General features: G+C 38.5%; 1 protein-coding gene across 1 annotated transcript in view; it reads left to right on the top strand.

Annotated features, from left to right (window-relative positions):
* MALRD1 (MAM and LDL receptor class A domain containing 1) overlaps window positions 1-12,281 on the top strand; it is a 612,855-nt gene that overhangs the window by 576,626 nt on the left and 23,948 nt on the right. Inside the window, exons 37-38 of the mRNA XM_036841268.1 lie at window positions 6,398-6,477; window positions 6,570-6,666. Coding sequence (XP_036697163.1) covers window positions 6,398-6,477; window positions 6,570-6,666 — 177 coding nt within the window. The remainder of the gene's footprint in view (window positions 1-6,397; window positions 6,478-6,569; window positions 6,667-12,281) is intronic.

Raw genomic sequence — 12,281 nt, 5'->3', positions numbered from 1 at the left:
CTTAAGGATAAATATGAGTTGGCTAGATGGATAAGAAGTGAAGCCATCTTCCAGCTAATGAGAATGGGTGTCCTAGAAAGTCCTAGGAGTGTGAAAGAGTATCTTAAGTGAAGGGGTTTCAAATAAGAGTAAAGGGTGTGTGAGCAAAGGGAGAATTGAGCACCTGCTGTGCCATCAATAGGCCCTATTGGAGTAGAGCCTCTGTATGAAACCACTTCATCTAGACAGGATTCTCACAGCTGTGTAAACGCAGTGACGGCGTAGAATCAGGGAAGTTACATGATGTGACATCAGCCTGTAGGCAGGAAACCCAGTTACGGACCTGTTACAGCACTGGAGCCATGAAGGCCTTTGGCCATGTGGCCAAAGCAGGATGGGGCAGGAGGATGTATGTATGAGATGTCTAGCAGGTAAATTGATGAAATTTTGGTGATTGAGATGATGAAGTGGAGAATGGATATGGGGATTCAGAAACTTTTAAACTTATACATCTTTTTTTTTTTAAACATAAAATTCTTATCTCTTTCTGATGCTTGGAATGTCATATTTCAAAATAAGATTAAGATTCCCTTTAAAGGGTTTCATAATTGTTAGGAAAAATGCAATCCAGTGTGTTCTCCCCATTATCCTGAATCAGTAAAAAGTATTGGATCAGGTCAGCTAATTAAAATCCAATGTATTCTTCCCATTATCCTGAATCAGTAAAAAGTATTGGATCAGGTCAGCTAATTAAAATCTAAAGTTAAATATTCAAATATCAACATGCTATGAAATAACTGACAAATAAAATTTGTCTTTTGTTACTTTACACTTATTTGAACAATTCAAGTAGTTTAAAAAGGACAGAGTAAACCCTCTGCTGGTTCCCACCAAATTAATCCATGAACACATTCTTAGAAAATGTGTGGCTCCTCATTTGTTTTTCCTGGCAATGAGACAGATGAACTGGGACCTGCACACAAATGACAGAAAGGATGGGAGATCTTTTTGTTCCAGGTGTTAGTAATGAATGGGTGTTCCCAAGCACACCCAGAAATAAGTTGTTATTTTATTATAACTCCTCACTTATTACCTACTAGTAGCAGAAGACCTGTTAGAAGTTAGGAAAGATTAGGGTGTTGGCTCTGGCTGAAAGAGTCTAATCACATTTTATTTCTCCCTTTCTCCTGTTTGTGTTAAGAAAACAGGCCCTTATGCATGGATAGAGTGGGAAGTTTATCTTTCTCTTTCAAGAGGGCTCTATCTAATACTTCTATATGTTATAAAATATGCTGCAGCTAATTAGTCAAGGAGGAAATTAGTCCAAGCAAATTAATCACTGGTACTCAATGTGGAATTTCAGTGCTTTGTGACTCAGAGATTATTTAGTGGCTTCTCCTGCTTTCTTGTTTTCTGTTAAAATGAATTCATCCATGACAACAAGGATGGCCCATTAGGGGCTACCTCAATTGTCCCACTCCCCTTCTGCTGGCACAGGCTCAGCCTAGGGATCAGAAAGTACTCGGTCTGAGCTGATGCTTTCATGCAAAGTTGGGACGGCACTACTTTCTCCCCCTTGGAGTACTTCCGACGGGTAGAAACCACAGAGGATGGGGCGGGGCGGGATGGGGGGAAGAAATGTTCATCACAAGCAGCGAGCATCCTAAACACCTGCTTTCCCTTCCCCTCCCTGTATAACTGGCTCAAGAACCTCCAGGCATATTCAGATGTAAAAATGCTTTTTAAATGGCATAATTAATAAGTCATGAAAACAGAAGCTGTGGCAATGTCTTTTCACTGCTCCCTAAGTCTTACTGATGCTCAGGCAGGGATGGAGACAGGGCAGTTGTCAAATGCCAGCTCCCTGGAGGGCCAGTATGTTAGGGCAGGGCATGGTCAGGACCATGATTTACACCAGAAAGCAAAAGGCTGGGTATCAAAGAGCCTGACACAGATAACACTTTACAGTTAACAATGTACTTTCACATGCATTGTTTTATTTAATTCTCCTACACATCTTGTTAGGTAAGTTGTAATTCTTACTGTTTATAAATAGGAAACTGAAGTGATTTGACTCTCCTAAAGCCACATAGCTAGAAAGTGGCAGAGTCTAGCCTGAAATCCAGGTGCCCTGACTCTCATTACTTACTCTTTTCCCAGCTCTACATCTGCCTCCCCTACACCTAGATATTTCCAAGGTAAAGCTTAATGTGATAAATGGGAGTTTTCAGACCATGAGGCTCAGGAATATCCCCACTGTTTCTCTCCTAACAGACAAAAATTGCGAAGTTGACTGCTATTATAAACAACTATATTCCAACTTTAGGAAGACCATGGGAAGCAAAACCGTGTAGTGAACAGAGCATAACACGAGAGCCAGAGATGTAGTTTAAAGTCTAGTTCAGAGTGTACCTCTGGTGACTTACTGCTCATCCACTCTGGGCCTTTATTTCCTCAACTATGAAATGGGGAAATAACTCGTATCTTGTAACATTAGTGTTTCACAAGTAATACATTAAAGCATTTAGAATATTGTTTAGCACACAGCAGGTGTTCAATTCAATCTCTATGGGGCTTAGTATATTGTAGTTTTCTGAAGCATGAATGTCATTGTAGGATGATATTGGTTTCTATAAACAAAAAATGATATTCATGATTTTAATAATCATAACGTGTTGCTGTAAACATGCCTAATAAAAAGAAAAACAAGTCTACTGCTCTAATGCTAAATGATAAATCTAATCTGGACTATATTCAAAATGCATGCTCCTTATGAAGGGATTTTCCTTCTACAGACATAAAAAACTATAAAATTAGAGTAAGTATGGCTAAAATAATATACTGCAGTAAAGAATTGGGAAATCCAGAAGTTAGTTTAGCATCCCATTAATAATCTGAACATAATTCAAACATATCTCTCGAGATCCCATCAGTCATAGATGATTTCTATATACTTAGATGACCATTTTTCTCTGAAACATTGTTATATAATACATACATAAATTTATAATGCTTTGGAATAAATATAACTTAATATATCACCTGTTCCGTTCATGTCTAGTTGAGACTACACATTTTTTCACTTTCTGGCTCTGGAAAAATAGATTCTTGAAGCTATTTTTTTCATCTTCTTCTTTAGCACTTTTCTTTACCTTTCTTATACTTCATATATTTTATTTTCTGCTTTGTCTCTTATTTATTTTTAAATGTGTTTTTTATCTCCCAAGTTTATGCTCCTACAAATTCTCAAGCATGTCTTGCCCATCCTTTTTATATCTAGCAGACCACCTTGTACATAGTAGACATTCAATAAATATTTTTTGAATAAAGGATTATTGATTTAATGAGGAGAACTTCAGGGATCAAAATGAAAGAGTAGGAAAACTGGTTTTGTGTGTGTGCTCGTAATAGAAGACCAAACTCAAACTGGCGCAGACAATTAAAGAATTTATTGACTCATGTATCTAAAAAGTCTAAACCCAGAGCAGGCTTGAAACAGGAATGGATTGAAAAGTTTTCAATGCCATTAAGTTTGTTCCTCCATTTCTCCATGATTTCCTAGGCTCTGTCTTCCTGTTTGTTTTATCCTCAGGCTTGCTTTTGTAACAAAATGGTAGCTTCACAGGGCTATACTCTTCCTTTTTCACATCAGAGTTGGGCAGAGGATATTTCTTACCACAAATATCCATCAATATGTACCCACTGGTGACAAAATTCTTACTGGACAAACTTACGTCCATGTCTCTCTATGAACCAATCACTGTTGATTAGGAATGCATTGGACAGGGTCCTGAGGCAAAAGACTACACCAAGGAAAATGAGATTAACTCTAGAGGTCAGGTTGTGGTTCCATCCCAACCAAACCATAGAAATGCTTATGATTTGGTGGAGGGAAGGGAAGGAGTGTGGGTGGTTAAATGAATCTGGGGGATAATTAAGTGGTAGTGTGAACTTCCATCATTCTAAAAATAAGGCTGAAATTCTCCAGTGTTAGACTTACACTCATCAGGTATATGAAATAAGTGATAAAACACACAGCCTCAGATTAGCTCAGAATAAATCAAATTTTCCTTAAAAGCTTTTTCTTATGGGTGCTTTCTGAATAAAAACAAGTCATTTTCTTCCCTTTTGTCAAGCTATCAGTTAATTTTTTTTCATTAAACCGATTCTTATGACTCATTATGAAAAAGACCTGCAAAATAATTTCATCACATCTAACATTTCTTTTTTCCTGACATTAAAACAAAACGAACATGCATTCTAATTTAGACTGAGGTATCCTAGTCTTTAGCACAAATATTATAAAATGTTTATCGTCCTTATGGATCCTTTTGGATTACACAAGAGGTGGAATCACCACTGCATTTGATCTTGTTTAATCATAAAATAGCTAAAACATTACCTAAAAAGCGCTATCTAGTCCTTAATTGTCAAGCAAATAAGGTGAATCTCATTGCCCCATTCTCTTAGGGACCTCACTCTTGGCACCAATTATGCAGCACTCCCCACACCCACCGGACTCTAACAGCCACCCAGCTTTCCCACTGCTGTGGCTGGAATGGCCACTGGGACTGGTCTGCTCTGGTTGGCTGGCGTCCACTTAGCCAAAGCACACCCAGTTCTTCCCAATATCTCATCCACTTACCCTATCTGATTTCTCCCCACAAGAGCCTTCGCCCTTCACCCCCAACAACTATAATATTACCCAACACGCTACCACTAAAAACAACAATCTTTGCATTATGTCTTCAGGAAAAGTCAGTCTCTTATTTTTCCTTTGGTATGCTAATATTGCTGATTTGCTAAGGAGAAATAAATAGTTGAGTGAAATGTCTACGCTTCCCTACCCAGATTGCCTGTGAAAAGTAATAGAGAAGATGACTAGCCTTTTCTTTTTAAAACGTCTCAGTGATCTTTAATACAGATCTGTGGTCACCTTGGAGGAGATGAGTCCACCAAACTGTAGAGCAGACGGGATGCTCAATTTTCACTTCTAGCTTGCAGTCCTCAGGGAGATGGGACCAGAGAAACTCCTTTCACTGCCATTGGTCAAAGCGAAAGGAACTTCAGTGTGCCAATTCTAGCATACCATCACTGCAGGTCTCCGTGTTCCAAGACAAGCATTGAGGACCCACCCCATTCAGGAAGATTTTAAGGGAGTCCAGGCAAAATGTGAAGGACTTACATGCAGATTCACATTGCCAACCTGAGAACTGATAAGGAATACATATTAAGGTTTATGAGAATAAAAAACAAATACTCCAATCTTAAACATTCTAATTTATTTTAATTTGAATGTCAGAGACATCAAAAACAATCAAATTATCTTAAATTTCTACTTTTTAAAGAGTATTTACTAAGGAAAGAAGGCATTCTTATGGGCCTCCTTGAACCACTAAGCTTTTTATATTTAGACAAGCTATTGCTTTTTTGAAGAAGTTGCTATTGGTCATTCAGATTTTCAAATTCAAAAGAGAGACAGAAAAAAAAAATTAACTGTGTGCTGAAGAAGCATTGCTTCTAACACACCACTTCTAAGCACACACGTTCAAAAGCTAGTTTTTAAACCTATTTTATAGCATGTACCATGAATTTGGCAGGAAATTCAACCAAACCCTTCTTAATTTGTATCCTGTTATTTTTGGTAAACAAGAATGTATACATAAGCTTTCACATTCATATGCAAACACATTCGACCAGAGAAATTCTGACACATTCACTGCTTAGAAATAAACCTCGTCTCCCTTTGAGGCACAAGCTAGTCTCCAATTCTGAACTTTCTGAAGGCCATCCATATCAGAGGAGATGTCCCTAGTGTTACAAGTTTCATCACGTATGTCCCTAAATATAGCAGAGGTAGTGAAATCCTCTAGGACTGATGGTATATCCAATTTGATCCTTAACCTGATTCCAAATCTATGAACTTGAAGGATCATCCCCTTGTAACGAGAAATAAAAATACTGATTTATATTTATGTTAATCTATAATTTGAATATTCTCTATTGGTATCTGAAAGAACTGAAATCCATTCACTGTTGAAAAATGTGCTAGCTTTTGAGTTTGAGTCAAATGAAAAAGTAAAGTAATATTTGACACTGGTGAAAAGTGAAGTCAATTCTTGAAAACAAGAAATTAGCCTTGTTCTCACCTTATAGATAAAGAAATCAAGTCCCCACCTTACAGATAAAGTTAAGAAGGGAATAAATATTAAAAAAAAATCATCTTACACAATAATGTAAGAATACAATTTAATTATCTTTTTGCTTTGGTTTAACATTTTTGGTTTCGTATCAAAGTTACCCACATTCCTGGTATCTCACTGTTTATTGACATTCATCATTTTATTCCATGACAATACTGCTAAAATATGTTTCCACTTCTTTTTTTGCCAACTATTACATTTTATCTCATTTCCAGATGTGGACAAGGATGGAAGGGAAATCGTTGCCATATCAAGGTTAACCCTCCCATTGCTGATTTCACGGACACTCAGAACAGTAGGTTACATTGTGACCACAGTCACTTGAGTTTTGGAGTCTCTAATATTTTTCACTGAATATTTACATTTTTCATTGGTTTGAAATTCCAGATATATGGACGCTCCTGGGTATTGGATTAGCTTTCCTGACGACTCATATAACAGTAGCGGTCTTGTGTTTTCTTGCCAAGAGAAAAGTACCAGTAAGGTAAGTGATGCCTTTGATTGCTGTGGCAGACCAATTTTCTGAAACATTTCATTTGCTATATTTTCTTTCACCCCATATTACATACTGGTAACTTTAGTTTTCCATACTTTATGGATTTATTTTTCTGGGTAGAAAGCAAGAGCTACTTAATGATAATCACTCTTGTTTTAAATAAGAAGCATTAAGTTTACTTTTCCAATTATATTAGGAACATTTTTGATGACACCAGAAAACAGAATCCGACATTCTCCCCAAATTAAAAAGGCATGAGGCGATGGATGTCCCACTTTCTGGTAGCCCCTGGGGAAGGCAGCAGAACTGCCAAAGGGATCCTTTCTTGACTTGCTTAGGGAGGCTGGCTCTAAGCACCAGTGTTCCAGACCAAGACTCCCATGTTCTAGCCAACATACAGAACAGAGGCCAAGAGCTGCTGCACCTGGAGGACCTCTGTGGGCTGGGCTCATGCATAACTAAGACCTCACAACCTACAGTGCCCTTCAGGACCCTGGGGCTTCCTACCCAATACCCATCTTCCCATCACCTGTATGGGAAACACATCACCCCAATAATGAAAGCGATTGACTTTCCCATAACCTGAACAAGGTAAGGGCTAAGAATAAGATTTAATGAAATTTTTTAATGGATCTTTATTGGAGTATAAATGCTTCACAATACTGTGTTAGTTTCTGTTGTACAACAAAATGAATCAGCCATATGCATACATATATCCCCATATCCCCTCCCTCTCGAGCCTCCCTCCCACCCTCCCTATCCCACGTCTCTAGGTCATTGCAAAGCACCGAGCTGATCTCCCTGTGCTATGCTGCTGCTTCCCACTAGCTATCTATTTTACATTTGGTAGTGTATATATGTCAATGCTACTCTCTCACTTTGTCCCAGCTTACCCTTCCCCCCCTCCATGTCCTCAAGTCCATTCTCTACGTCTGTGTCTTTATTCCTGTCCTGCCCCTAGGTTCATCAGTACCATTTTTTTTTTTTTTAGATTCCATATACATGTGTTAGCATACGGTATTTGTTTTTCTCTTTGTGACTTACTTCACTCTATTGCAGACTCTAGGTCCATCCACCTCACTACAAATAACTCAATTTCACTTCTTTTTATGGCTGAGTAATATTCCATTGTATATATGTGCCACATCTTCTTTATCCATTCATCTGTCGATGGACACTTAGGTTGCTTCCATGTCCTGGCTATTGTAAATAGTGTTGCAATGAACATTGTGGTACATGACTCTTTTTGAATTATGGTTTTCTCAGGGTATATGCCCAGTAGTGGGATTGCTGGGTCATATGGTAGTTCTATTTTTAGTTTTTTAAGGAACCTCCATAGTGGTTGTATCAATTTACATTCCCACCAACAGTGCAGGAGGGTTCCTTTTTCACCACACCCTTTCCAGTATTTATGGTTTCTAGATTTTTTGATAATGGCCATTCTGACTGGTGTGAGGTGATACCTCACTGTAGTTTTGATTTGCATGTCTCTAATAATTAGTGATGTTGAGCATCTTTTCATGTGCATGTTGGCCATCTGTATGTCTTCTTTGGTGAAATGTCTATTTAGGTCTTCTGCCCATTTTTTAATTGAACTGTTTTTTGTTTTTGTTTTTTTTTAATTTATTTATTTACTTATGGCTGTGTTGGGTCTTCGTTTCTGTGCGAGGGCTTTCTCTAGTTGTGGCAGGCGGGGGCCACTCTTCATCGCTGTGCGCGGGCCTCTCACTATCGCGGCCTCTCTTGTTGAGGAGCACAGGCTCCAGACGCGCAGGCTCAGTAATTGTAGCTCACGGGCCCAGTTGCTCCGCAGCATGTGGAATCTTCCCAGACCAGGGCTCGAACCCGTGTCCCCTGCATTGGCAGGCAGATTCCCAACCACTGCGCCACCAGGGAAGCCCTGAACTGTTTTTTTGATATTGAGCTCCATGAGCTCTTTGTATATTTTGGAGATTAATCCTTTGTCCACTGTTTCATTTGCAGATATTTTCTCCCATTCTGAGGGTTGTCTTTTCGTCTTGTTTATGGTTTCCTTTGCTGTGCAAAAGCTTTGAAGTTTCATTAGGTCCCATTTGTTTATATTTCCATTACTCTAGGAGGTGGGTCAAAAAAGATCTTGCTGTGGTTTATGTCAAAGAGTGTTTTTCCTATGTTTTCCTCTAAGAGTTTTATAGTGTCTGGTCTTACATTTAGGTCTTTAATCCATTTGGAGTTTATTTTTATGTATGGTGTTAGGTAGTGCTCTAATTTCATTCTTTTACATGTAGCTGTCCAGTTTTCCCAGCACCACTTACTGAAGAGGCTGTTTTTTCTCCATTGTATGTCCTTGCCTCCTTTAAATGCATCATCTCTTGCACACCTGAGTTTGTGGTCAGAGATTTAGATTTGCTGCAGATCACTGTGTCACAGAGCACTGGATAACTGCATTTTCGTTGGTGCCAACTTGTATGTGCTCCCACTTGAATTCTCCTCAGATGTCCAGTCTGCAATCATGTTAATTAGCAGACACCAATCTTGATATCATCAATTAAGGCAAATTTATTACAGAATTATAGTGTTCATTAGAAAAAAAATACAACATTTTAATCCATTACTATTAAGAAGATCTTACTCATCTATTAATTCTTTTTTTTTTTTTTAATTTATTTGTGTCTACGTTGGGTCTTCGTTGCTGCACACGGGCTTTCTCTAGTTGTGCTGAGCGGTGGCTACTCTTTGTTGTGGTACGCGGGCTTCTCATTGTGGTGGCTTCTCTTGTTGTGGAGCACGGGCCCTAGAATGCGCAGGCTTCAGTAGTTGCTGTGCGTGGGCTCAGTAGTTGTGGCTTGCGGGCTCTAGAGCACAGGCTCAGTAGTTGTGGCACACTGGGCTTAGTTGCGCCATGGCACATGGGATCTTCCAGGACCAGGGATTGAACCCGTGTCCCCTGCATTAGCAGGCGGCTTCTTAACCACTGCGCCACCAGGGAAGACCCCTATTAATTTTTTAGTGCTTTCTTATGTGCCTAAAATATGTCAGACAGTGTGGATACAAATATGAATGAAAATCAGTCTGGACTTAACGTAGTGGGGAAAAACAGAAACAAAGCTACTAAGTGAAATACTGGTTTTGTGCTAGGAAATACATGTATTAGTCAGCATTCTCCAGAGAAACAGAAAGATAAGATAGATAGATAGATAGAAAGCTAGGTAGCTGGTTAGATATCCTATTGTTTTTCTCTTTCTCTCTGTGTATATATATATATCTTTAAATATCAAATACATAATATATACTTAATGTATAAACATAATATATTATGCAGTATATATCATTAATACATTGGTTATTGTTATATTACTATATTGTCTTATCATGTTTAAATATATCAGTATATAATATATAATATATAAAGATATCTCAAATTAACATATATCTCTATATAAAGAATTACATATTCATATATTACATTTATGTAATATTAGTTACATAAATTATATTTATTAATATTAATGAAATAATTAATCAATATTTTAATTGTATTAATAAGAAAATTAATACTGTAATATATTAAGAGAGAGGGATTTATTTCAAGGAGTTTGCTCCTGTAATAGTGGGGACTGGCAAGCCTGAAACTTGCAGGACAGGCCTGCAAGCTGGAAATTCAAGTAAGAGCTGATGGTGCAGGCTTGAGTCCAAAATCTGCCAGACAAGCTATCAGACTGGAAACACAGGTAGGATTTTCTGCTGCAGGCTTGAGGCAGAATTCTTTCTTCTTCAAGAAATCTCAGTCTTTTCTCATAAAGCCTTCAAATAAGTGAATGAGGCCCACCCACATTACGGAGGGTAATCTGCTTAAAGTTTGCTGACTGTAAATGCTAATCACATCTGCAAATTCCTTCTCAGCAACATCTAGACTAGTGTTTGAGCAAACAGCTGAGCTCCATAGCCTAGCCAGGTAGACACATAAAATTAATCATTGCAGTATATAAATAAGCTGTCATATTAACACAACCAGTGGGAGTCCTCAGAAACAACCCTAAATTTCACACCTTCTCCAGATTCCTATTGGACAGCCTGTACCGTCAGGGCTATGGAGAGACCTCTCAGGCAAACGTTGGTGGCAGCACAGCCCAGCCTGACAGAGCCACCTCTCCTTTCTCTCTTCCATTTCTGTCATTCTTCTGTAAGTTTACACTTTCTCTTCCTCTTTGCTCCTCACTGCTGAGTTACCGCCCTGCCCTCTTCTCTCTCACTAGTACCTTCTCTTCTGATTTCCAAAATCTCAAGATGGTGCTTTTATTCCCTATAACTCCCCCAAACAAATATCACTCCAGATAGTGATATTTGTATTTCTCTTGTAAGTGATCTCCTGAATTGTTCACTGCACACCCTGCCCCAGAGGCCACAGTGAGGAAGTTCCTACTTTGGACCTGCCTCGGCCCAAAGGTGGGGAAGACCCAACCCAGAGCTACCACCATCCCTCTGCCAGTCCTTTGGACTGGGGGAGGTTTACCCTGAGGCCTCAGAGACTTCTCAAGGATTTGTGGCACAAATAGTTTCAGGGAGTCAATTTACAGATGCTCAAACTTCAGAGGTTCTCTTCTGGCTAAGAAAGGTGCATTTGGCCCCAGGGCATTGCCTCTCTTGTTGCTTCTTTCCCAGATGTCCTCATTACCTTACACTTATCCTGAAACTTACCAAAAAGAGATCCCTGTAGCAAAAGAGATTTGAGATAAGCAATATTGAAAGGGGAACAGGAGATGAATCTTTGCCAAATTTATCTTCTCAGTTTCCCAATCTTTCTCTGTCTCTCTTCCTCTTTCTCTCCTTTCCCACTTAGATTTTGAAATCATGATTTCTTTTAATTGAGGTATATTGTTTTACAATGTTGTGTTAGTTTCTGGTGTACAGCAAAGTGATTCAGTTATATGTGCATATTACATATATTCTTTTTCAGATTACTTTCCATTATAGGTTTTTACAAGGTATCAAATATAGTTCCCTGTGCCATACAGTAGTACAGTAGTACAGTACAGTATTTTGTATACACTAGTGTGTATCTGTTAATCCCAAACTCCTAATTTATCCCTTCCCTCCACCCTTTCCCCTTTGGTTTATTTTCTATGTCTGTGAGTCTGTTTCTGTTTTCTAAATAAGTCCATTTGTACCATTTTCTTTTAGATTCCCTGGGACACATTTTAACATATGCATCTGAGTTTAACAATGAAGTCAGTCTTTTTCTGAAAATTAAGTTTGATTTGGTTGATTGGATAGTTAGCAGGACTGGCTTTGTCATTTAGATGAGATGGCAGACAAATTCCATAATTTTAAAGAACTCAATATAAAATATTTCAGAAATTATATTCTTTTCAACCACTAAACTTATCATAAAAACTTTAGATATTAACATGAAAATGTAAGAGGAGATGCGTATTTTTCTAAATTATTTTAGGGAAAACTCAAGTGGCAGGGTTCAAAGACCACCGCACCAAGTTTAATTTTCCACCATCTGCACCCTCCACATACACCCTAGCCTTGGGAAAAGTCTCACCATTTCCCCAAAGTGCATGGCTTTTCACACCCTCTGCCTGGCGGAGCTATACAAACTCATGTATTTTTGATAT

Source organism: Balaenoptera musculus, chromosome 2 (assembly GCF_009873245.2).
Source record: "Balaenoptera musculus isolate JJ_BM4_2016_0621 chromosome 2, mBalMus1.pri.v3, whole genome shotgun sequence".
Taxonomy (NCBI): domain Eukaryota; kingdom Metazoa; phylum Chordata; class Mammalia; order Artiodactyla; family Balaenopteridae; genus Balaenoptera; species Balaenoptera musculus.
Note: the sequence above shows the minus strand (reverse complement) of the source record. Positions and strands in the feature narration are given on the sequence as shown.